The 26,387-nt window shown below is 46.1% G+C and overlaps 1 protein-coding gene across 1 annotated transcript in view; it reads left to right on the forward strand.

Moving 5' to 3' along the window:
- The window catches only part of Nin (ninein), a 94,424-nt gene that overhangs the window by 44,904 nt on the left and 23,133 nt on the right, over positions 1–26,387 (forward strand). The window contains exons 5-17 of the mRNA XM_023723736.1: positions 1,717–1,756; positions 3,946–4,136; positions 9,707–9,853; positions 10,306–10,473; positions 11,470–11,606; positions 11,936–12,076; positions 12,841–13,015; positions 15,763–15,873; positions 16,228–16,317; positions 18,272–18,410; positions 20,240–20,361; positions 21,275–21,777; positions 23,182–25,326. Of these exons, the coding sequence (XP_023579504.1) occupies positions 1,717–1,756; positions 3,946–4,136; positions 9,707–9,853; positions 10,306–10,473; positions 11,470–11,606; positions 11,936–12,076; positions 12,841–13,015; positions 15,763–15,873; positions 16,228–16,317; positions 18,272–18,410; positions 20,240–20,361; positions 21,275–21,777; positions 23,182–25,326 (4,109 nt within the window). The remainder of the gene's footprint in view (positions 1–1,716; positions 1,757–3,945; positions 4,137–9,706; positions 9,854–10,305; positions 10,474–11,469; positions 11,607–11,935; positions 12,077–12,840; positions 13,016–15,762; positions 15,874–16,227; positions 16,318–18,271; positions 18,411–20,239; positions 20,362–21,274; positions 21,778–23,181; positions 25,327–26,387) is intronic.

Consider the following 26,387-nt stretch of genomic DNA (forward strand, 5'->3'; position numbering starts at 1 on the left):
AAGCTGCTGAAAGACAGAGTGTGATCCAAGCGTTTTTCAGCTGGTGCCATTAGGAATCCAGGCTCTAGAGACAGCAGTCAAGGGCTGACTTTACTGCTTAGGCTGTTTTAGGATTCCGAGGAATCGACCAGTCTTACACAGTTCAGCCATCCCAGGGAAGAGGGCTGGTGGTGGGTTATCAGAAGGAGCTTTGTTCATAAAGTCATATCTTCACTGATACTGCAGCCCAGGACGGGGGGGGGGGGGCTCATCTTTTCCAACAGGATGTCCTTCACTGATTAGTGAAATCTTCTAGAAGTGGAGGCCCTAGGCAGCTTTTCCCAAGAGGTCAAAGCCCTTGTGCACCTACCTGTGACACCTGGGTAGAAGGAGACCCACTGTCCTGTACTCTGCCAGAGGAGTCAGGCTGGGTCAGGCTTTTATCTGACCCATGTCCTAAGACCAGGATGATTTTGCCAGTACAAAAGCTGTGTGCTGCGGTGTTAGAGAGAATGCACTAGAAAGAGCATGCTCTGGGGGTTAACTGGTCTTGATCACATAATGTCAGCTTCTTTAGGGTGATTTATAAGGAATAGCCGTTGCCCGATGCCTGTCACTCAAGCTTTTAGCCTGCCTGTTCTGGGGTTATGCCTCTGATCACTGGACTGCAAGCACCCCAGGCTCATCCTGGCCTCTTTTCTTCAGCCAATAAAAACTTTCCCTTATGTCCACATTGCTCTCTGTGTAGCTCATGCTGCAGGGAAAAGTTTAGATATTGCTTCTTGCAAAAAGCCTACCCTGATCTGTCAGATCGGCAGCATTCTGTTTAGGGACCACTACAGCATCTTAAATGTTCATTTCATGGGACTTAAAACACTACTCAAGGGCTAGCCTAATAGCTCAGCAGACTAAAGCACCTGCTTAGGCAGAGCTCAAAGGCAGACCAGGGTTCCATTCCTGGCGGCCCTGTCCCCCGGGGTACGCTGAGATGGGGATTAAAACTGCGCATGGTGGCACACTCCTGTAATCCCTGCGCTTGGGAAGCTATAAACAGGAGAATCACTATGGGTCCAGTCTACATGGTGAGACTCTGAACACCCTGTAGATTCTACCCTAAATACAGGGGGGGAAACACAACAAAACTACCTACCCAGAGGCTAGGGGTGTGACTCAGCATTAGAGTGCTTTTCTAGCATACATAAGACCCTGAGTTCAGCATCCGGCACTGAAAACACAGCCATCCACCCCTGCATGCCAAGAAAAAGCAGTACCCTGTTACACTTCCTGTTTTCTCCTCTGCTCGTCTTGACCAGCCTGTATAGTTCTTGCAACAGGAAATATGTTTGTTCTAGTCACGGCTGTGTTCCGAAGGCTTTGTACAATGAACACTGTATTTGCCTGCTGGAAAACAAAGTCATAAATGCATGCCTTCCATCCTCGTTGGTTGATGGATTCTGAATGCTTGCCTTGGCTTGGTTTCCTGTGGTGATAGGGCTTACTACTGAAAAGGTGGGGGAAGGATGGATCTCTGGGGGACCCTACAGAAGATCACCTCTTACAGGTTTGCTCTTGCCTGGATGCTTAGCTGAACAGAACCATACTTAATGAAAGTGTGGGGCCTAGAATCCTGAGACTCACCCAGGGATGATTTAGGAGCCAGAGAGTGTTCTAGCAAAAGCCAGGAGTTTCTTGTTCACTAAGCTCCAAAGCACAGTAACTGTCTCTTGCCTTCTCTAGCACTGGAAGACGCAAGGCAGTGAGGAATACGAAGCAGAAGGTAAGAGCTGCGTGCGGACGTGCGTGCGGGCGGGCGTGCGGAAGACCGTTACTAAAAAATAACGCCGGGTTATTGGTAGCTAACACTACACCGCCTGCCTGCCTGCCTGCCTGCCTGCCTGCCTGCCTGCCTGCCTGCCTGCATCTGATGCTGGAGGCTGCTGGGGAATTCACATGAGGAGCGGCAGCCCCAGAAAATCATTCCCCATGGGTAGTTCAAAGTTGTAAAAATCCTGGTTTTTAATGGCATGCAAAAGATGTCAAATAAGATGTAAATTTCCACTTACAGACTAATTGCTCTCTGTACAGACATTCCAATTAATTTTCGAATAGTGCTAACCTAAATAGTACCCTATTAAAACATGCCTCTGGCACTAGGGTGACTATACAATGTTTACACAGGCGGGTTTGATTTATTTCACTTACAAGTATGTTCTGTAGTTACATCCATTTATCTAGAAAAGCCTCAAGTTTATCTGAATAAGATTGGAAAAGCTAATGCCTAATTGATCAATTTTTGCACGCCTGTGTGTATAATCACAGACATATTAAGGTAACAATGTACAATACAATAGCCACTGTTAATTACTATCATTTTGTTTTGAAACTCTGAATCATTTTTTGTACTCTATGAAATAAAATAAATTAAATCTTAAAGAAGAGAATACACCCCTGGCAAGTTTCAAATTATTGAAAAGCATAGGAACATGTGGCCCCTATGGCCGCCAGGGGGCGCAGGGGTTCTGCTGTCAGGGGCTCAGCCCGCTTCCCGCCTACCTGGGATTTCCACGCTGAGATGTAATTACAGTGTGTTCTCTCCAGCCTGGACAAGCACAGCAGTGATCCGGCTTAATTTCTGCCAGCACATAACAAGGATGGCACTAAGTGCTCCTCTCCTGTCTCGCAGGCTCTTCCGGGCTCACAAAATTGTACTTGCAATTATCTCACATTAAAGTGAAGGCTTTACGGCTCTGTCAGTGGATGGCTTAGAAGTGGGAACTTTTAATAGAAAGTGAATAGTCTTGACCCTTAAATACGTAATCAGCTTTGAAACTGTCTCATTGCTATTTGTTTCTCAATATAATTATTTAAAATAAAATAAAAAAATACATAGTTTGACTCTTGTCTTCTGCTAGACCTTATCTTTCAGGCAGCTAATTAGGAACTGGCCAGTTACAATTTTTTGTTCCTTCAAGTTGGATTCTGTAGGTGAGAATATCATATGTAAAGATTTTAGGAACAGGCAGACCTTGAGACATTCATTATGAAATTATTTCCTTCTTCTTCTTAATAAACGATGCCCTAGAGCTCACGCTAGAAAGCATAAATAAACCAGTCTGGAAGCTGTAGTTGAGCCAGGGCTTAGACGCTTTGGGGATCCCTCTCAGCCACCCTTTTTGTAAGATCACTGGACAGGCTGAGCTCAAGGCATCCTTAGCTGCAGTTAAAGAGATCTCTGACAGTGTGGTGGTGGGCAGGACATAGTTCTTACTGGGGATGGTGCCTCAGAGCAAGAACGTGCGTGCTGGCTGCAGACGGTCCCGTTACGTCAGACGTTCAGGAGAGTCAAAGAGGATCAACATGCGCATACAGTCTTTTTCTTAAAGTATTTATTTTCAAAGAATACATTTCTCTTTGTAAATAGGTACTTTTTTTTATAATTCACTTGGGAGACAACATAAAAGTCGTGGTTGACCTATGTGCTGAATGTTTACGTTTTTAAAATCCATTGCAGTAAAAGACACACTGCCATTAATCCTCGCTTTGAATACGCTTCCCATTGTTTCCGCTGCTTCCTGGAGCAGTTCCGGAAGACCTCTTTCATGTCTTATGAGCTGTGGTCAAAACTCCAGGGGCTTCTGCTCCCCAGGGCCAAATGTTACAGTGCCCCCCCCCATCTACCTTATTGCCTGGATCTAGCACCGTGAGGCCCCTGGCTCTTTCCCTAAGTCAGAAGGACCATCAAGGGGAACATCTTCATTTAGTACATCAACGCATGGCGGCCCTGCTAAAGACACTCAGGAAATGGACTTCCGCCACTGCTTCAGAAAGCGGCAAGGACAACGGGTTCAGTGGGTTCAAATTGAGAGTGAGGAGCGTGGGGATGATTCCTGGCAACGTGCTTTTTACGGCAATTAAATATATATTCAGTGTATCTTTTGGTCACATTTATGTATGCATTAATTTCAGGTCAGTTAAGGTTTTGGAATCCAGATGACCTGAACGCCTCACAGAGTGGGTCCTCCCCTCCCCAAGACTGGATAGAAGAGAAGCTGCAGGAGGTTTGCGAGGACCTGGGGATCACCCGCGATGGCCACCTCAACCGGAAGAAGCTAGTCTCCATCTGCGAGCAGTACGGTTTGCAGAACGTGGATGGAGAGGTGAGCTTTGCCGTACATGTTGGCTCGGCGTGATGATGTCACTGAGAGCCGAGCTGGCCACAGCCACATCATGGCTCCCTGCACCTCAGGAGAGAGGGCACGTTCTCCTCAGAGGTCCGACTCGAAGACTTTGTGTTTGAGAAACTTGTGTTACAGAAAAGCAGGGCTGACGGTGGCGGACGCTGGGTGAATGCCGTGTGCTAAGCTGTTACGCTTGAGACCACCAGACGCCAGCAGAGTGCAGCCCCTGTGTGTCACACATGTCCCTAGAGGTGTCAGTTGGAATAAACTGAGAACATGTGGAGCAAGGGCTACACGGGACACAAGAGTCCCACAGATATGAAAGGGGTAGGGGCTGAGTTGGAAGGCCAGGCTGATAAGTCTAGGTTTTTCTCATGTCTTCCCTGGGTGCGAACACACACTGAGCAATGTGTAGGGCAAGCGAACATGCGTAGGGCATGCGTGGGACCTCAGCTGCCTTCATATGTAGGCGTGAAGACAGCTTGGGTCACAGGGAGTGGCCTGGCACCACAGCCATGTCCCAGTCTCAAGGAAATGGAGAAAAGTAGGTCGGTTGTCTTAGAAAGATAAAGAAAACTCTTGAGGGTGCATCTAACAGGGTCTTACTTGGTGATGCTTGAACTTTACTATTTCCAGGGGAAAAAAAAAAATTAAGAAGCGCTCCACAGGCCCAAATGCACAAATAGCTATGAAACATAAGAATATAGTTAACTCCAAGCTATGTCTTTCAAAACACTAAAAGTAAAGATGAAGAGAGTTAGAGGTTAGGGCTGCTGTTGTAGCCTCAGAATCTCTGGTTATAATTTTGTCTGAAACCACGCTGTGTTCTTACACAGGGGATAAGTGGTATTATTTGTCCTAACCAAGAGATTTTCATCAAAGAGCTTCCAAGTAGCCCGGCTCGCAGATTTCCCCCTTCTCCTTTATGTATGTGGCCGGAATTCCATCATCATTTAATGGCTCAGGGTGACTTATTTTTCAGTGATGGCTGAACCACATCCGTCCTAAACTAAGTCCGTCCTGATTTATAAACCAGAGCAGGACGCAGACATTTGGGTTGCTTTGGTCAAGAAATAGCGCGCAAACTTGGATGGTTCATCTAAAGACAATTCTCAGGGTAAATGGTAGCCACTGGTGGGGAGCTGCTTTTTCTTTCGTGTCAGCCACCGCATCCTCCAAACCCGAGCCAAGATAGGCCTGTCTGATCGTCTGCCTCTGGTCCAGGGAGAAATACGGTGCTGGTTATTGAACATGGCTGCTACACAGTGCCTGAGGGTTGGTTTGGGTTTGTTTTTTTGTTTTTGTTTTTGTTTTTTTTTAACCTCCTCAAGACATGTTGTGGGATTCTGTGGTATTTTTTTATTACTAACTGGAAACTACTGAGGAGGTGGAGCCCAAGACAATGCTTTTAACAGGCGGCTCGGAATCCTGCAGTTGTACAGCTGTGAGCAATTGGAGCCTGAGTCACCACTCGCTGTACAGCAGCGAGGAGGAGGGAGGCCTCTCCTCCCCACCGTGCCGCGGGGACAGCTAGCTCAGTGGCTTCCTAATCTGTTTGATGAGTACGCATTTACAGCATGTAATGTTCACATCCATCTGAGGAATTGCTTCGTGTACTTAACGTAGCCTAATTCTTTTATTTATTTTTCTGTATTTTAGGGAGGAGTCTACAGGGTGTTCAGGGTCTCACTACTAGATCAGAGTCACAGTGATTCTCCTGTATACAGCCTCCCAAGTGCTGGGATTACAGGCATGTGCCACCACACCCAGTCTCAATCACCGTCTCAGCACTGCAGGCCCGGGGATCGAACCCCCAGCCCCTGCACCTAGCTTAATTCGTTTTAGTACCCTTCCTTTCTCCTCCATTCCAAGGTCCCCCTCCCATTTCCAAAAGTTCTATCTCCCTATTTCATGTTGTCTTTTATTTTGCTTTTGGAAAATTATGTGTACTTCGAGTTTCTCTTAGAAGTTGTGAGATCTTCACGCTTCTATGTCTGATGTATTTCACTCAGCATTATAGTCTTGGAGTACATTTATTTTCCTACAAATGACTTGTGTATCCTTCTTTATGGCAGAGTAGTAGTCCTTAGTGAATAAATACATTTTCTTTGCCCGTGCATCGGTTGATGGATGTATAGGCTGCTTCCAAGCTCGAGCGGCGATGAGCCGTGCTGCTGTGATCACGGTCGTGCGTGTAGCTCTGACTCTGACAGCCCTCAGCTCTCCTGCACTGAGGAGAACCATAGGGCAGGAATGGCAAACTCCTGCATCTATCCAAAGGTGATTGAGTTAGGTCTGTTTGGTGGTTTCAAAATTGAGCTTTAAACAAACAAACACAAAATTGAACTTTGTGATACATGCTTTAGAAGTAGATGTGTGTGTGTGTGTGTGTGTGTGTGCGTGTGTGTGTGTGTTTTAGTACAGGGTCTCACTACATAGATCAGAGTCATAGTGATCCACCTGTGTTCAGCCTCCCAAGAGCTGGGATTACAGGCGTGTGCCACCATGCCCAGGCTTAGGAGACTTTCTAAAATCCAAGGCTTTGGCTCCGCTTTGCAGACAGGGAGAAACTGCTGGCCTGGAGGACGAGAGGCTGTGTGTGCACCTGGCTTACTTTGCCCCTTTCACACGCGCTCCGGCCGTCCTGCCTGGTTCATCCCTGGGGCTCTGTGGGCATCTGTTTTGGGACCCCCTACCCCAGCATGTTGTTTCTTAACTACATCAGGAAATCAGACATCCGCGGACCAGGCTGGGATGTCAAGGGGCATGCGAGCCTCTCCCCAGTTCCAGACACAGCTCCTGCCCACCTGCTCGTTTCCTCTGCATTCTTTTCTGTGCATCTGTCTGCTGCAGTTAAAAGTAACTGGTGGGCTGCCCCTTCTCCTCCAGCATAAGTGGGTCGGATGGTGGATGCTTCAGAGGACCCAGAAGCCGCACGGATTCGCCCAAGGGTGCAAGGCCAAACAGCGTGGCCAGAGAGCTGAAAGGCACCCCGGGAACTCCGTCAGCATCCCTGGCTCATCCCAGTAATGCTTGCTTTGATGGTGCTGGCGCTTTCTCCTGCAGAAGGTGCTCTTTGGGTGGATGAGACGAAGACAGAAATGCTGCCATCTTGGCCACTTTGGCTCTTGGCCCAGATACCTCGCCTTTGACTTGCTCACAGGATTCTCTATTTGAAATGATTGCATCGTCCAGAGCTTTCCACCATCTCCAGTCTGCTCTGAAGTGGAGACAGATGTTTCCTATCGATGTGAATTGGAAAAAAAAAATTTTTTTTGAGATAATGGGAATGTGCTGAGCGTTTGCATAAAGAGTGAGATCAACTTTGAGATATGAATCATAGCTGTAGTCTGGATTTAAGAAGTGAATATGAATGATTAGAGGGCGTGTTAGCAGATGGTGTCAGCCTATGTGAGAGGGAGTCCAGTTGTGTGCTAGGGTGAACCCAACAAGCAGCAAGAGTGGATCTGTCGCTGCTTCTGTCGCCTTTCTGTCCAGTGGCCTGCACTCTGTCTTGAGGCCTTGTTAGGCGTGCAGAACCTCAGGCCCCTCCTCAGCCCTCCTGTGCAGAAATGTGCATTTTTATAAGATCTCCAAGAAGTTTCCTTTTCATTCTCGGTAGGCACACATTCCTGCAGAACAAATGTACCCACCGGGTAGCAGGTAGATGCCTTCCAACAGGAAGCCTCCCCCTTTCCTCCTCGTCTCTTGACTCCAGTGATTCGTGCTGCCTGCCCTGCCTTCCTCTCCCCATCCCTTTGGGGTGTTAGGACCCCTCCCCATCCCTTTGGGGTGTTAGGAAGCACATTATTTCCCAGACAACCCCTCCATAGGGTGATGCTCCTGTCTCCCCTTTCCCTACCCTATGAGAACTACTTGATTAGTTTTGTTGTTTTTTCGAGACAGGTTCTTGATATGTAATTAGGCTGACTTTGAACTCATTCTTTAGACCAGGCAGGCCTCGAGCTCATGGAAGTCCTCCTGCCTTAGCTTTCTGAATGCTGGGACTGTAGATGTGTGCCTACAGATGTGTACTTAAGAACTACCTGATTATTGCCCCCAAATAGTCATAAGTCCCTAGTATTTATATCTCTTGGATCTTGACCAGTCTTTGTCTCTCTTGGCTAATGCATTAAAACAAAAACCCAACGTATTTAGTGTTGTTTTAAATAAGGTTCTAGACTTTTAGATCATTGCAGTCTGTCCCAGAACAAAGTCTTTTAGGCTACCAATTTCAAAACTTCTGTATAAACCAAACATCATGTAGAATCAACACACTTTAAAGGCACAGTGGGGGCTGGGGAGATGGCTCAGTAGTCTAAGCACCTGCCTAGCAAACACAGGGACCCAAGTTCATTCCCCGGTACCACACGTCTTGCTGGCCTGGGAACGTCAGGCGCAGTGTGCTGGCCTGAATCCAGGCGTGGTGGTACATGCCTGTAATTCCAGGGCTGGGGAGGCTGAGATAGGAGGATCACTATGAGTCTGAGCTAAATAGCAAGACTTTGTACCAAATAACTAACTAAACAAATAAATATTTTTTTCAAATATCTTTACAAGAAATAAAGCTAATTTCTATTGCTAAACTTGGAAAGTGTCTTTAAGTAGTTTTTTTTTTGTTTTGTTTTTGTTTTTAATTTGCAAGAATAATATGTAACTGCATTGAAGATCAGCTGTTACAGGAGTGGGAGTAAAAAGAAAATAATTTCTAAATTTCATAAGATTATGGAAATGTTTAAAGTAGGTCGGGCCAGGGAGATAGCTCAGCAGCATAAGTGCTTGCCTGGCAAGCACAAGATCCTGAGTTCAATCCCCAGTACCAAAAAAAAAAAAAAAAGTTATACTAAAAGTTACATAAAACTGTTTGTAAGGGCCGGCCAAATAGCTCAGCAGATTAAAGCACCTGCCCCTGCCCCCAGGGTGCACTGAGATGGTGATTAAGACTGGGTGTGGTGGTGCACACCTGTAATCCCAGCACTTGGGAGGCTGTAAACAGGAGGATCACTACAAGTCTGGTCTACGCAGTGAGACCCTGTATAACCTGTAGACCCTGTCCTAAATACAATAAATAAATAAAATAAAGTAGACCTTTATTTAGTTTGTATAAGAAGATAGATCATTACTGGAAGGGAATAAATTTATTGAAGTGAGAATAAAGGGCCATAAGTATATTTGAGGGGTCTTGATGCACAGCGGTGCTTATGTCGGTAGGTCATAGGTGCACTTTGGGTCTTGTGTTATTTTTAGAGGAGATTTAAAATACATGATGAGGCTGGGGAGATAGCTCAGCAGACTAAGCACCTTGTCTGGCAAGCACAAGGACCCAGGTTCGATCCCCGGTAGTGCATGCCACGCCAGTCCTGGAACCCTGGGCACGCTGTGCCAGCAGCCAAAACTGGGCTTGGTGGTGCACACCTATAATCTCAGCAGTGGGGAGGCAGAGACAGGAGGATCACTGTGAATCCTAAACTTCATAGTGAGACCCTGTATCCAATGAATTAAATGAAAAGAAAAAAATTTTAATAAAATACATGCTTACTTTTCTCCAGATGCTCGAGGAAGTATTTCATAATCTTGATCCTGATGGAACAATGAGCGTAGAGGATTTTTTCAATGGTCTGTTTAAAAATGGAAAATCCCTTCCACCATCAGCGTCTACTCCTTACAGACAGTTGAAGCGGCATCTCTCCATGCAGGTATGTAAACAGCATTTTTTGTGTGAGAAGAACCCATTTAATAATTGATAACAATTCGAGCTGTTGTCTGAAGCAGCAGACCAAGGAGATTGTACAAAACACAGGAGAACAAGAAAGACTCAGCTCTTAGGAAGGAAAAGTTGGATTTGAAAATGACCATAAATTACAGGCTAGGAAGGCTGGTGATTATGCCTCTTACAGCTCAGGGTCAGAAGAGAAATGGGGTTAAGCAGAGACACAGCTTGTCTATGCCAAATAACTGTCTCAGAATGATTGTTTCTAATAGTTTTTGTAGTCTTGACTAAAGAACCAAAAGCAGGGTATGACTCCTCCCTCCCCCAACAGTGTAAGGTAAATTCTGTCTTTTGTGTTCAGGGCTAGCCAGTTCCAGTCTTCACATCTACTTGAAGTGCCCGGGGTCCCCTGAGCTTGTTCAGTTCTCTTTCTTCCAGTCTTTTGATGAAAGTGGACGTCGTATGACGACCTCATCGGTGATGACAAGTACCATTGGCTTCCGCGTCTTCTCCTGCCTGGATGATGGGATGGGCCACGCATCTGTGGAGAGAATACTTGACACATGGCAAGAGGAGGGCATTGAGAACAGCCAGGAGATCCTCAAGGTACGGCACTTTAGCTGGGACAAAAGATCGCACATCCGAGAAGGGTTCAAAATTCAGTTGTTTTAAAACTGTGATTTGATTTGATTTCTCTTTAATGATTATTCTGTTCACAGACTCTCAGAGACAAGATGTAACTACTCCTACTTCCTTTAATTTCCGTGGAACTTTTTCATGGGAAAGTAAAAACCATCCATGTTTTTAACTGCCAAATTATTGATGTGAAAAATGTTTCTCATTGATATTGCATTGGTAAAGATTAGTGTTATATTCTGTTTAGGGAGAGTGCCAGATGGTATTTTTTAAACACAAATTACCATGTTCTGCTTTCCTTAGGAAGAAACATAGGTGAAGATTGTCAGCATTCATTAAAGAAACAGAAGACTGGCCAGATAGCTCAGCAGACTAAAGCACCTGCTTAGGCAGACAAAGGGACTAGGGTTTAATCCCCAGTGTGCAGTGCCAGCCCCACCCCCAGGGCACGCTGAAAAGGTGATTGAGACTGGGCATGTTGGCATGCACCTATAATCCCAGTGCTTGAGAGGCTAAAAACAGGGGACTCACTTTGAGTCTGATCTGTGTAGTGAGACCCTAAAGGCCCTGTACTAAATACTTAAAAAAAAGAAACTGAAAGGGCTGGCAAGATAGCTCAGCAGTCTAAGCACCTGTTCGGCAAGTGGAGGGACCCGGTTTGTGTTTGATCTCCCACACCACATGCTGCCTTGGCCCTACCCCCAGGTGCAGCCACTAAGACCAGGCGTGGTAGCACATGCCTATAATCCTAGCACTGGGGAGTCTGAAAGCAGGAGGATCACTGTGAGTCCAAACTGAGTGAGACCCTGTGGCAAATACGTACAAATTAAAAAAAGAAAGAAAGAGAGTCATCCGAGACCTAGACTGTATCAGTTCTTGCAATTTGCCCAAGCTTCACATTTTCCTGTTTTTCAAAGAAAAAAACTTGTGATTTGTCTTGACCTCATGCCTTATTCTGATTCCTAGGCCTTGGATTTCAGCCTTGACGGGAGTGTCAACTTGACAGAATTGACTCTGGCTCTTGAAAATGAGCTTTTGGTCACGAAGAATGGCATTCATCAGGCGGCTCTGGCCAGCTTCAAGGCTGAGATCCGGCATTTGCTGTGAGTTGAGTGGAAGCCTCCCCTGTCCGTTCCCTTCCCTGCTTGGCTGGTGGGTCATTCGTGTGCCTTCCACAGAGGCTGTCCTATTCCATAAGCAGTCACGCTCCTCTCCCGTAACGATGCGCAGATCCGCCCCCCGCTGCAGGGAAGTGAGAAACTGCGAGTGGTCTGCAGCTTTTTGAAGGGAGCCACGAAACACCTCTCTGTTTGGGAAGGGTTTGAGTTGTCGTTTTGGTTTTGCATCAAAGCCAGCCACAGGAGAGCTTCACTGGGGTCTATTTGTTGCTTAGACACAGCCCCTCATTAACTCAGCTCGCTTCTGATGCCAGGGAACGAGTTGATCAGGTGGTCAGAGAAAAAGAGAAGCTCCGGTCAGACCTGGACAAAGCCGAGAAACTCAAGTCCCTAATGGCTTCAGAAGTGGACGATCACCATGCGGCCATAGAGCGACGAAATGAGTACAACCTCAGGTGCGACCCGGAGGGCAAGACCCCGGCGCCGTCCCCACCCCTGTGACCCTGGGCAGGGCATCTGCAGCTGCAGGGCCAGCACAGAGCACCCGTCTGCCTCTTTGACCATATCCAGCTGGCATGATTTTTGTTCTGTTTTGTTTTGTTTATATTTCTTTTTTTTTTTTTGCCTTCTTGAGACAAGCTTTCACTATGTAGTTGAGGCTGGCCCTCATCTCACTCGGTAGCCCAGACTAGCTTCAGACTTGCAGTGATCCCCCTGCCTCAGCCTCCCAAGTGCTGAGACTATAGGTGTGTACCATGATACCTGGCATGTTTTATTTTGCTTTTTTGAGACAGATTTTCTCTTAATAAATTGCCTGGGGCTGGTGAGATGGCTCAGTGGTCTAAAGCACCTACTTAGAACAAGCTTAGCAAAGCACAGGGACCGCGGTTCAATCCCCAGCACCACATGCCAGCCAGTCCCGCCCCCTGGTGGGCTGAGCTGGACACACACACACACAAAAAATAAATAAATAAATATTTTTTTGAAAAAATAAATTGCCTGGACTGAACTCAGATGTTCCATCCTCCTGCCTCAGCTTCCCACAGTGCTGTGCCCAGCTAGGGCTGCTGAGATTTAGGTGCGGCCAGGTCTAAGGGCAGGCGGCTCACAGTGGGTATTCTCAGAGTGCTTTCCATCTCTGTAACTCAACTTCCATTATGGGTGGATCCTCGCGAGCTCTCCAGAGAATTTTACCCACTCAGATTTCCTCTCCTCCCAGGAAACTCGATGAAGAGTACAAGGAGCGCATAGCAGCCTTAAAGAATGAGCTCCGAAAAGAGAGAGAGCAAATCCTGCAACAGGTGGGCAAGCAGCGCTTAGAACTCGAGCAGGAAATCGAGAAGGCCAAAACGGAAGAGAACTACGTCCGGGACCGCCTTGCCCTCTCGTTAAAGGTAATCGCGTTTTTCATGTTGGGGTTTGGGTCACTGCTGGGGATTCCACCTGGGAAGCCCCAGCTGTGCAGGGCACCATGTCCCCACTGGCACACTGTGAGGATTATTGTACATTTACCCAGCTGGGTCAAGACCCACATATGACAGGGTACTGCTAGGCCCCTCTTCAGACTATGTTTCCTAAGTTACCAGCGGGGACTGTTGGCTTCCCTTGCTATCATAAAACCCTCCTGAAACACCACACATCAAAAACTGAGCCAGTCGCCACTCCCCACCCATGCAATGGTTTCGTCTCTTAAATTTTCTGCCTAATTTACATTGACACGATGTTTAGTCCTAGAAGTTAAAAATCTCGATTGATGTCATCTTTTATCACTCATCCATCTCTAAGTTGTGTTGTGGCTCTGCAGTGCCTTCGATTTGTGCCCACCCTCTGCGTTTCCTCAGCCTCTGATTGAGCTCTGAATTCATCGAGGTTTCTCAGCTGATTCTTTTTTTATAAATTTTATTGAGAAAGAAGTAGCAATGAGACAGTTTCAAAACAGGTTAGTAGGACAGTTACAATCATTAATACATTGCATATTATTGTCTTTGTAGCAGTTATAGTACAAGATGCTGACATGCTATCTTGTCTAAACACTATTAGTTCAAAACTTTCTTCTCATTGAATAAAGAGAAAGTAACTATATGCTAACTATTTTGTATATACAGATATATTTTTTTCCACTACAAAATGGTCCTTCATTTATATCCCCCTTTTTTGTTTACTTTTATCAGAGATGGGTATTCCATTGCCATTCATATATTGTAGGTACATGAATTCAGCAAGGTAATCCATTATAGTCCAGTAGTCCATAACAGTAGTGGGTTATCTGCAGGACTGGCAATGTCAGAAATTGTTGACTTGAGCCTTTTACAGCTCAGCATATCAGCTGGTTCTTGTATGTCCCTGAAAGTCATTTTCTCCATCTCTCCTATCCCATTATGGCCATTGGAGTCGCCTTTCCAAAGATCTGTTATCAGGCTGATACCCTCAGAGTACAGGTGGCCAAGGCTGCTGAAGGAGGGCCCAGCTTTGTAGCCTCAGCTCCTGCGGCAGGGCAGCCCCTGCCCTCTACGCTTTCCTTCCTCTCCCTTTGTCCCTCGGGCCAGAGCACTTTTGCGCCCCTTCCCTGCTTTCCCCAACACTGCAGGCCAAATCAGTTGATTGTTCCCACATACTGACTTTCCTGTTTCTAGGAACTAGTACCTTTATTAGTGTATCAAGCTGTATCCACGTCTGCTCCCTCCTGCAGTCCCCAGTGTTCCCTGTGTCAGAAGCAATATCTGATTTGTCCATTTTCAAAGCACAGCAGGTCCAGGGACACACAAATTGCTCCTCATTACTGTAGCATCTAAGTTTAGCATCTTCACTTTGAAAGCCTAGAGTCATCGAACTGGCACATTAGGGGAGGGTAGTATTTTTTTTTAAATGCTTTAAGTATATTCTTTTTTACTCCATATTGCTATATGAGGGTGTGAACTAGAATATATTAAAGATATATTGGCTCTGTATTCTTTTGGCAAAATGTACTTTGAAAATATCATTCTTCCAATCAGCCTTTAAAGCTGGAGAAGAAAATACGGCAAATGGCATGTCTGTATGGTTTTTTTTCTTTTAAACAAATGTGGTTCCAAAAGGTTCCTTATATACAGAGCCTGTAAAATGGAAAAAAAAAAAAAAAAAAAAAAAAAAAAAAAACCTTTATGAGTATCAATTGATGTATTATTTTATTACAATTTAAACATAAATTATGAACAACTTGTATAACATTCTATAGCCTTAAATCCAAAGTAAATTTATAAGTTAAATGTAAACTGTAGAATCAATAAGTGAAAATTAATGTTAGAGTTACCTGCTTTTTTATAGGTTTTCTGAATTCTCTTGCTGAAAGCATTATAGCCCATTTTCTTTCATTTGATTATATATTGTGAGTATTTTCATGTCACTTACAGTAGTCTACTGTAGTGTTGCCCTGTGGAATACTAAAAATAAGACACATACATAATTTCAAATTTTCAAGTAGCATATTAAAAAATGGAATTCATTTCAATCATTTTATTTCATCTAGTATTCCTTAAGCCTTGTCGTTTTGAAATTTATTCAATATATAAAAATTTATTCTTTAATTTTATTTGTTACAGGGTCTCACTACTCAGCTCAAGACTCCTAGTGATCCTCCTGTTTCAGCCTCCCAGTGCTGGGATTGCAGGCATGCGCCACCACGCCTGGTCTCAATGGCTGGCTCAGTGCGCCCAGGGTTGGGGCCAGCAAGGCATGTGGTGCCAGAGATCGAACCCGGGTCCTTGCACTTGCCTAAGCAGGCACTTAGTCCGCTGAACTATCTCCACAGCCCCCAAATTATTATTGAGCTACGTATATTTGTTGTCTCTGAAGACTGGTATAAATTTTATACTTAGAGCTCAGCGCGGTTTGCACTAGGCATATTTCATGTGCTCAGTTACCTCCCTGTGGCTGCTGGTGGCTAAAACTAGACAGTAGGGTGCTACACAATTTGTTTTTTTAAAGGCAGACTTAGGGTTCTGAGATAGATGGCAACTTTGTTATATTTACTTGTGTTTCCAATTATGTTACAGCTTTCCTAATGGACACATTTTCTTAATGATTTATGCCTTGCATAAAATGGTATAAACAGTTTGCTTATTTCTTCATCTCGGCCACATTGAATTTCCCCAAATTTCCTCAGGAAAACAGTCGTCTGGAAAATGAGCTTCTGGAAAATGCAGAAAAGCTGGCAGAGTACGAGAATCTGACAAACAAACTTCAGCGCAATTTGGAAAACGTGTTAGCAGAAAAGGTAAATCTGTCTATGTCTGATCCCCGGTAGGCTGCCCAACATGTCATTCACTCAGAAGAACAGAAGCAATGCCAGGAACGTTCTTATTAGGGAATGACTGTGCTTTCCTAAAGGAAGTTGTACCTTTCGCGGGGAGTCATTTAGTGGGGCACTTGCGAGGGAAACTGCCTGGCTCTGGAGGTGGTCCCAGCCTGCGTGAAGCACATCCATCATCTTCCCCAGCTTCCGGTTGGTGGTGTTTCTGTTTAAATGCCACATTCCTTCCATGTCATGAGAAACCGGGCCATTTGGTATGTGATAGGTCAGAGGGGTGCTGGGGGGAAGAATGACTGCTTTGCCCTCTTCCCTTTCTAGTTCGGAGACCTTGATCCCAGTAGCGCTGAATTCTTTCTGCAAGAAGAGAGGCTGGTGCAGATGAGGAGCGAGTACGAGCGGCAGTGCAGGGTGAGTGCGGGGAGCGGAGCCCAGGTCCCTGCGGTGCACCTGCAGTCCCCTGAGCCCACGGGTCCCCCGCTTCTCCATATCCAGGGGACAAAAGGAAGAGAACCCAGCCTGAGTGAGGGTTGCTGTGAAGACTCAGCAAATGGCTATGTGTGAAGTGCTTAGGACTGAGCTAGGGACATGTAAGCACTTACTCGGGCGCCAGCTAGTGAGATGATTATTCATCATGCCGAACTACAAGGACCTCTGCTACCTTTCATGGAGGTCAGAAATTCCTGGGGTTTCCAGGAAAATACGTGATCCTGGTGATGGTGTATTGCAAAGTGAGCCTTTCTGAGCGACCCTCGGTGATCACCCGCAGTCAGGCCCAGGGCCTATTGCCTCCCCCTTCCAAATACATTGCTCTCAGCATGTACACAACGCAAATGAAGCAGAAATCACTCTTGACATGGTAAATGATTCTCAGTGCCTACCAAAAGAGAGATACAAACACTCGCATTGAGTAACCTCTGTTTGTTTTCTTAGATTAACTCCCTTACACTTAGGAATTTAGGGTATTTTTTCCCCTTAAACCAAAAATACTTGCTTGACAAGGTAAAGATAACTGAGTTCTGACTGCACTCTGGATAAAGATTACTTATGCAGAGGTAGGAAAGCCATTGCCTCTTTCTAAGGTTATTTCTAGCCTGCTTTCTCAGGAACTGCATATGCCTATTTGAGGAAAGAAAAGAAACACTTCTACTGCCTGGTTTTTGGTTATAAGCAGAATATTTGCTTTAAATGTCTTTAAATTTAATCGGTTGATCATTAAAATGGATTAGTACGACCTCCCCCATCTTCTCCAATCCAGTCATTTCATTTAAACAGCTTTCTATATCATGCATTTCACCTACTTAATTGCACAACTTGGTGTCTTTTATTACATCCACACAGTTGTGTAAGCAACCCCTGCTCGCCGAGCCACAGCCTTCTGTGGCCCTGGGTGACTGGGGTCTGCTTTCCATCTTTCTAGATTTGCTTCATCTTAGCATTTTATATAATGTTATTGTGTCCGATGCATGACTGGCATTCTTCATTTAGCATGACATCTATGAGGCCCATCCATGGAGTAGCATGACCTGCGCTTCATCCTTCTAGTGTTTGTGCGGAGGGGCCGCCTTTTGTGTGTGCATTTGTCAGTTAGTGGACTTATGGGTTGTGGGCGCTATTATGCATAATGCTATGAAAATTTGTGTGAGAGATTGGGCATGGTGGCATGCACCTGTAATCCCAGCTCTTGGGAGGCTGTAAACAGGCAGATCACTACGAGTCCAATCTAGTAGTGAGTCCCTGAACACCCTGTAGACCCTTCCCTAAAATACAAAAAGAAAGAAAATTTGTGTGCATATTTTCATTTTTCTTGGATGTGTATTACACAGTAAAACTGCTGGGCGATATGGCCAGTCTGTTTTTAACTTTCTGAAGAAGTAGCAGATCTCTTCCAAAGTGGTTGTACCAGTCCTACCGATAAAGTTCAAGTTACTCTACTGCATCTTTGTTACCGGTTGTTATTGTGTGCCTTTTTTATTCTAGCCATCTTGGTAGGTGTGAAACGGCATCTCATTGTGGTTTTTATTTGCATTTCTTGGGATCTTTATATTGGTGGTTTGTATAAATTCTTGAAGAAATAACTTTATATCTTTTGCCCATTTTTAAATTGAGTTCCTTGCGTTTATTATTACTGAGTTACAATAGTCTATATATTCTAGTTTCAAGTCTTTTCACAAATAATGTAACAGGCAAAACTTTTCTCAAATTCAGTGGGTTCATTTCACTTCCTTAATGATGTTATTGGAAGCACAAAATTTTTTAATGATGACGTCCAATTTAATGATGGTGTCCAGTGTACATACTGTTGCTGTTGTTGCTTGTGGTTTTGCTGTCACACCTAAGACCTGTGGTGGTTTTTAAACTGCAGGTATTACAAGACCAAGTAGATGAACTCGAGTCTGAGCTGGAGGAATATCGTGCTCAAGGCAGAGTGTTCAAGCTCCCCTTGAAGAACTCACTGTCAGAAGAACTTGGTGGCAACAACAGCAGCCTTGAGCCCAACCAGCGTAAGCACAGTCAGACACATCTTTTGTGTGTGTGTGTGTGTGTGTGTGTGTGTGTGTGTGTGTAACCAGGGATTGAACTCAGGCCCTTGTGCTTGCCAGGGAAGCGTTTATTCCACTGAGCCATCTCTCTGGCCTCATCAGACACCGTCTTTTTCAGGATCCCTCCATGTTTTTGGAACCAGGGCTGAGTGTAAAATTGCAAATCTTTGGCAACCTTGCATGGCTGGTTGGGAGCGGGGAGGGCACTCCTCTTACGGAGCTGTCTCACTTGTGGTCTAGTTTCACATTTGTTTTTAAAGTCTTTATAAGAGAATTTCTATCTGATTTTTATACTCATCAACAAAAGAATGAAAAAAGAAAACCAAACCCACAAGAGTATTTGCTTTGTTTAACACAAACAAACAGTCTTCCGATCTGAGAACCCAGGCCTTTGGAGTGCCAGAATTCAGACAGTTCCCACTGACACCCCACCCCCAGCTCCGCCTGCCTTTCTGTGAGAGCGCCTCACTGGAATGAAGATGGTTTTGGAGAGTGAGCCAGCCGCAGACCATAGAATCCATAACTGGTTTTCTTGTGCTAGCAGTGCTAAAGGCTCGCATTGCTCCTGCAAAATGGCAAATAAGATAAATAAGGGCTGGCCATCCATTCCTTTTGAGTGACAAGGGTGGAAGGGGAGCCATCCAACAGTCACATCTGCTCTTTCCTCCCCCCTGATAACTTGCCTCTTTTATTCCTCTCCTCCTTGTACTTATTGTAGAAGCAAGAGGGGAGTAAAAATGTAGAACCTAAGAGACCTTAATCTGACCTGTCTCAGGTTCTAGGCTTGCTCCCTGTAGTCAGGGTGGAGGCCGACTGACCGTGTTCCATTTCTGAAGCTTATCTCATGCACTGGTGTGCTCTTCATGCATGCATGAAGCCTCACCATCTTGGGGTGAGTTACACCCATGTGTTACTTCTCACTTGGGACTATACCACAGTGTAGGCAGACAAGGCCCAGGACAAGATGGGGAGTCCCAGCTTGTAGACCTGTGACCCAAAAAACACCTTTCTCCCATCTCCTGTGTACCCCTGTATGAAAAGACTATTTTGGATCTCCCTGCCCTAAGGGATCCTGGCATAATAGTACTCATAATACTTTTGTTTTTGTGCTAATTCAACCCTTAACTTCTGTTTCCCTTCAGTCTTCATGGGCAGTTACAGAAGTAAACTCATATGGGCAAGTGGAGAACTTCCACCCACACTGCTATATCCAGATTCCTAATCTGAACCTGTTTGTTTGTTTGTTTGTTTGTTTGTTTTTAAGATGATAATTTAAACTCTTGTGGCAATGCCCAGCCTTCTGTAATGTCGAATGATAGGTTGGATGTCTTGGTCCATGAAGTTAGCTCTTCAAAGCACAGCAGCATTAGGCTGGCCATTCCTTCCTATGACACCTTCATTCCCTCTGCTAGTGTGTCACTGAGGAAGAGCTGCATGAATGGAAGGCTGGTTGGTTTGAGCAAACTACCACATGCATGTGACATGAAAAAGGGCTCAAGCACCTTTCAGAAACACTTTCCACCCCTAGCCCCACCCCCTATGCAGAAGGATGGCGTTTTTAAGGTTACTAAGGTTTGACCCACTTCCTGTCCATGAACGAGTCTGTTCACCTTCATTTCTAGTTGTAAGAAAGAAGGGCCCTCTTGGCTTCTGTTGTTTCCTAGTAGTTCACATCTCTTGCAGTGCAGGCTGAAACTTATTCCTGGGTTAGACAGATGCCCCTCTGCAGATGCCAGGTTGGGTTAGTGAAGGAACCTGCTGCAGGACCCATGAGTCCCTTGTGTTTTCAGGGCTCGAGTCTGAAGAATGCAATCCGCTGAATATGAGCATTGAGGCAGAGCTGGTGATCGAACAGATGAAAGAGCAACACCACAGGGACTTGTGCCGCCTGCGACGGGAGCTAGACGATCAAGTGAGTTCCTCCCACCAGTCCACTTTCCTACTTCCTTTGCACTCAGACCACCACTTGCACAGATGTTCCCAGTTGTTTCTTGTAGGGCAACATCCCCTGCATTTCCCCTCGTGTTCAGTTACCTCCAGAAACCTACTTCCTCAGGCCGAGGACAAAGCCTTTTCCTCTTGAGAGGGCTTCTCCCAAATGTACATAGGATCCAAGGCTTGGAGGTGGTTATCTCCAATTTGCTAAAAGCCATCTTCATAAAACCAAAAGAAGCCTTTTTGATGTAGCCTAACAAAAACAAAAATAGGTACAAGTTCTGGTCCTTGGCCTGCCCGCCCTTTGCCACATGGGTCCCTGTCTTCTCTGGGTCCATGTCATAAACTGCCGGATCCTCCAGCCAGACTGAGTGGTTTGTTCTTCTCCAGCAAGCCATGTCCTCTTTTGCTCAGGCCGCTATGATTTCTTTCTTCCTCTTGAAAATTTCCTTCCCTTCAGTGTTCACATCAAGTGAAGCCATTCTTGAATACCATTTTTCTCTCTTCTGGCTCCCTAGGTCACATTGTAGCTGTGTGTCCTTTACCTTTGACGTTTCATGTTCTGCCTTGTGGTGTTCTAGCTGTCGTACTTCCGTGCACACTGAATACCAGGGGGACTGTGTGTTACCCAACTCTGCCCTCTTGAGTTGTAGAATCCCTTGAAGACTTCAATAAATACTTGAACTTATTTATATAGTTTAACACCCTCAGTGTGCATGTGGAAAGGAATCATGGGAAGTCAAAGGGTACCTATGTGTAAAGTCTTCTCAGGTCTTAGGAAGTAGAAGAAAAATACCTCAAGTAGGACAAAAGTACTTGCTGTCCCCATTGCTTCCTTCCCATGGCCTGAGCTAGAATAACCATGTGGTGGTTTCGTGCTCTGGCTTTAGGTGCGTCGTTATGAAGAGCAGCAGGCCGAGACCCGGGTCACCTGGGAAAAGGAGCAGGAGACCACGAAAGCCAACTATGAGCGTGGAATGCACACATTGGAGCAACAGATAAGTGACCTGAGAAGGGAAGTCGCAGACCTGCAGGGGCAGGCGGTGGTGCTGAAGGACACACACCTGGAGGCCAGTCGCAGGCATGAGGAGGAGAACAAACAGCTGCAGATGGCCTTTGAGGAGGAAAAGAGTCGCTTGCAGGAGGAGCTAAGGCTGCAGCACAAGCTGGAGCTCGAGGCCAGGCTGCGGCAGGCGGAGGAAGGCTTCGGCCAGGAGCGGGAAGGGCTCCGGAGCGGCGCCTGGACGGAAGAGCGGGTGCGAGGCCTGGTGCAGGACTTGGAGAGGGCGCACCAGGAGCAGCTGCGGAACCTGCAGGAGAAGCACGAGCTTGAGAAGGAGGAGCTGAGGCAAGAGCTCTTGGAGAAGCACCAGAGGGAACTTCAGGAGGGACGGTAAGGAAGCCCAGGGACCCGGGCAACCCAGGCACCATCGCTGTCTGGGGCACCTAAAGTTCCAGTCAGCGCAGGAGGCCTGGTAAAACCAGACTGCAGAGGACTCGTGGGGTGAGTTGAGTCCTTGTAGAGCTTTCCTTGTTCGTACTACTCTGCTTTGGGGTTCTAGAATTGCTTGGTTCTTTAAGGAAGAAAGGATTCCTGGTATTAAGACTTAACTGGGGGGCTGGTGAGATGGCTCAGTGGTCTAAAGCACCTACTTAGAACAAGCTCAGGAAAGCACAGGGACCGCAGTTCAATCCCCCAGCGCCACATGCCAGCCAGCCCCGCCCCCTGGTGGGCTGAGCTGGCCACACACACACACATACACACATAAATAAATAAATTTAAAAAAAAAAAAAGATCTCAGCTGGGCATGGTAGATGAGACTCATCTCAGGCTGAGGCAGGAGGATCACTGTGAGTTTGAGGCCACTCTGGGCTACCCAGTGAGTTCAAGCCTGAATTACATAGAAACACCTTGTCTCAAAAGAAAGAAAAAAGAATGATTCCATGTATGATTCCTTCCTAGTTCCATCCTGTTTTCTGAGAAAATCTATTTATAAACTGGATTGTGGGCAAAGTTCATTTCCCCTCAGACATGGCTGTTCGTGCTCACCTTCCTCATGTGAAATCCCAGTACATTTGAGGGCCCTGGTGTTTCCCGCCCTGAGTGACACAGTGCTGATTTATTACATAAGCACAAGCAGAATGAATGTGACTGCTGTGGCTTATATCATACATTACATGTGTAATAAAAAGGAAGGAATGGGGTGATGCACACCTATAATCCCAATTACTCAAGAGACTGAGACAGTAGGGTCACACAACTCAGTGAGACCCTTTCTAGAAATAAAAGGAGCTGGAAGTATAGCTCAGTAGTAGAGTAACTCCTTTCTTTCTCTGTCTCTGTCTGTCTCTCTCTCTTCCCCTCTCTGTCTCTGTCTCTCTGTCTCTGTCTGTCTGTCTGTCTCTCTCTCTCACACACACACACACACACACACACACACACACACACAGTTTTTCCAAGTTAGGTCAATGTGCATTTGATCACTGAATATGAAATCCCACTTTAAGACTGTGGTTTATAAATCCATAAGTACAGCCAAGATATGCTAGGGAATTTGGTTCATTAATCCCCCTGGAGAGAGATAAGTCTTCCATACCAATTGTGGCTGCCAGTCTCAGCTCTCAAAAATGGGATCCCTGCCAGCGCACATGGATCACAAAGGAATAAGCTGAAACCCTGTGTAGAGAGCATTTTGGTTGTTTGCTTGGCAGCCTCCTCTCTGCAGGGGGAAATGTGTTTCGTTTGCTCCTGGAGTTGGCAGCAGGTTCAGTAATGCTGTCTGTTGACCACATTTAGGGAAGAGATGGAAACAGAGTGTAATAGAAGAGCCTCTCAGATAGAAGCCCGCTTTCAGGCTGACTGTGAGAAAGTCATTGCAAGGTGTGAGCACACGCTGCAGAGCCTGGAGGGCCGCTACCGCCGTGAACTGAAGGACCTCGGGGAGCAGCATCGCGAGGAGAAGTCCCAGTGGGAGTTTGAGAAGGACGAGCTGGCCCAGGAGTGCGCCGAAGCCCAGGAGCGGCTGAAGGAGACACTGCAGAGAGAGAAAGCAACCTCTCTGGTGCTGACCCAGGAGAGGGAGATGCTGGAGAAGACGTACAAAGAGCACCTGCACAGCATGGTACTGGAGAGGGAGCGATTGCTGCAGGACCTGGGGGACCTGCGGAAGGTGTCTGAGAGCCAGCAGAGCCTGCTGTCCAGCCAGATCCGCAAGCTGCGGAGCAGTCACCAGAGAGAGCTGAGGGACCGAGAGCAGGTGCTGGGCCAAGTGGGGGCCTCGGAGCAGCTGGCCAGCTGGCAGCTTGAGAGGCTGCATGCTGAGTGTGACCAGGAGAAGCAGGAAATGGTGGCCAAACTCGTGGCCCTGGAGAGCGTGCACCAAGCAGCCTGGGAGAAGGCGGAGCACGAGCAGGCTGAGATGAGCGCAGAGATCCGCAGGCTCCGAGATCAAATCAGGGACCTGCAGCAGGCAGCATCCCCTGTCTCTGGGCTTCAGGGTAGTGACCAGGAGGTGGGAGGGGAGGAGGCAGAAGGAAATGGGGCCCTGTCCCTGCTTGCACAGGGGGAACAGCTGCTGGAAGAAAACGGAGACGTCCTCCTGAGTCTGCAGAGAGCTCATGAACGCGCAGTGAAGGAAAATGTGACAATGGCTGCAGAAATTTCCAGACTGCAGCGGAGGCTGCAAAAGTTAGAGCCGGGGTCACTAATGTCATCCTGGTTAGAGGAGCCAGCTACCGAGCTTTTTGGAAATTCTGAAGAACAAACGGAGCCATTTTCATCACAAAAGCAAATGAAGCCAGTAGATGGGAGAAACACGCAGTGCGTCCTAAGTGATCTGCGAGACAGTGACGCCCAGGACCTGGGGAGTACAGGGACCAGCTCTGCTCAGAGGCGGGAGCTCAAAGTGGAAGAGTCGGAAGCTTCTATGGAGAGTCTTTCCGAGCTGGAAAACAGTGAAGAGACCAGGACTGAATCCTGGGACCTAAAAAATCAGATTAGTCAGCTTCAGCAGCAACTAGTGATCTTACGGGCAGATTGTGACCGAGCCTCTGAAAAGAAGCAGGACTTGCTTTTTGATGTCTCTGTCCTAAAAAAGAAACTGAAGATGCTTGAGAGGATCCCAGAGGCATCTCCCAAGTATAAGTTGTTATATGAAGATGCTAGCCAAGAAAATGACTGCCTTCAAGAAGAGCTGCGAGTGATGGAGTCTCGCTACGACCAGGCTCTGGAGAGCAACAAAGAGCTCACCACAGAAGTATTTCGGTTGCAGCATGAGCTAAAGAAAATGGAAGAAGTGACCGAAACATACGTTAGCCTGGAGAAGAGTTATGATAAGGTCAGAACAGAAAACAAAGAGCTGAATGTTCTGGTTTTGAGGCTTCAAGGGAAGATTGAGGAACTTCAGAAAAGGGCCATCCTGCGTCGTGACTCCTTCTCCTTGTGGGAAGCCCGTTTGGACAACCTGGAGGTCGAACCTGCAGAACAGGTTGTAGAAGTCAGTCAGAGACTGGAAAAGTGCATACCCAAGGTGACAAGTGTGCGTCACATAATAGAAGAATGTGAACAAGAAAACCAGTGCCTTGAGCGGGGAAGCACACGGCTCTTGGAAAAAGTAAAAACGCATGAAATTGCCTGGGTACATAGAACCATTGAGACACATCAAGAAAAGCCCAGAATACAGAATCCAGTTACCTTAGAGGAAAACTCTGCTCTCCTAGGACTTCAAGACAAACATTTTCAACGTCAGGCCACAATAGCAGAGTTAGAAATGGAGAAACAAAAGCTGCAGGAGCTGACTAGGAAGCTGAGAGAGCGGGTCACTACCTTAGTTAAGCAAAGAGATGTCCCTTGCCAAGCGGAGAAGGAGGAAGAGCTGAAGGCCATGATGCATGACCTGCAGATCACGTGCAGCGAAATGCAGCAGAAAGTGGAAGTCCTGAGGTAACGTATGTGCGTCCTACGCCGTGCAGAGCCCCGCAGAGCACCTAATCGACTCTAACTTCTGCTGCTTGCCCTACCTAGAGAAACTAACCTGTTAGTCTCCAAGAAGAGAGACATACTGTAGAGCTCCTTCTGCTTCTGTGTCGTATTAACAAGTAGAATAACCTTGCTAGGAAGCCTTCCCTTCCTCGTAGCAGATGAATGTTGCACTAGGGGCGTGAAAGCTCAACGTGGCGAGTATGTGCTGTTTAACCAGTGCATCGTCGGTGTCCATCCTTCACTCCCTTCTAGCACTTGCTGCGTTTGGATGGAGATGCTGTAATTTGCTCAATGTTAGTTACTTTCCTCATTTGAATGACACCTAAGAGAATGAGTGCCTTTAGTGTATTATTAACTTGCTTGGTAGCTAAGAACTCTCTTCTTATACTAATATAGGAAAAATAGTTCTTCATTTACTTAATTTGCATGCTGGTATAACAAGGAAAATGTATCTTAGAACATAGAATTTTACCAAGAAGTCACAAGAGTCTAATACGCTTGAAGAATAAAGGCATAGGCAGCAACAATGGCCCACTACTTGCTTGATTTTATGAACAATGATTGCATTAATCTGCTAGCAAAATTGGCTTTTTAAAAAACTTGTAAAATATTACATTATATCATCAGGATATTAATGGTGTGAGATGTAATTATTAACTTCTGAATGTAGTTATTCCTCTTTCTGAGACCATTTTTACTTCCAAACATTAGACTAGAATGAGATGAATAAAGTCACAAAGTGAATAGTATAGATAGATAGATAGATAGATAGATAGATAGATAGATTAATCGATTCAGTGTGGCCTTTGATTTATGTATTAAGTTTTTTTTCCATCAGTACCTGGGGCCAAAGACCAAAGCTCCATGCTCCTTGGTAATACAGGGTATATCCATTCAGTTGAGCAGGGAGAAACGAAGCCATTACTCAGAGTGGTGTGCCTGCCATTGAGAGTTGGCCCTGGTCTCGGTCCATGTTTTCATGCCTACATTTTGTGTGTCTGTGGCCGGCTCAGTCCGCCCTG

This window comes from Octodon degus, unplaced genomic scaffold (genome assembly GCF_000260255.1).
Source record: "Octodon degus isolate 3935 unplaced genomic scaffold, OctDeg1.0 scaffold00102, whole genome shotgun sequence".
Classification (NCBI taxonomy): domain Eukaryota; kingdom Metazoa; phylum Chordata; class Mammalia; order Rodentia; family Octodontidae; genus Octodon; species Octodon degus.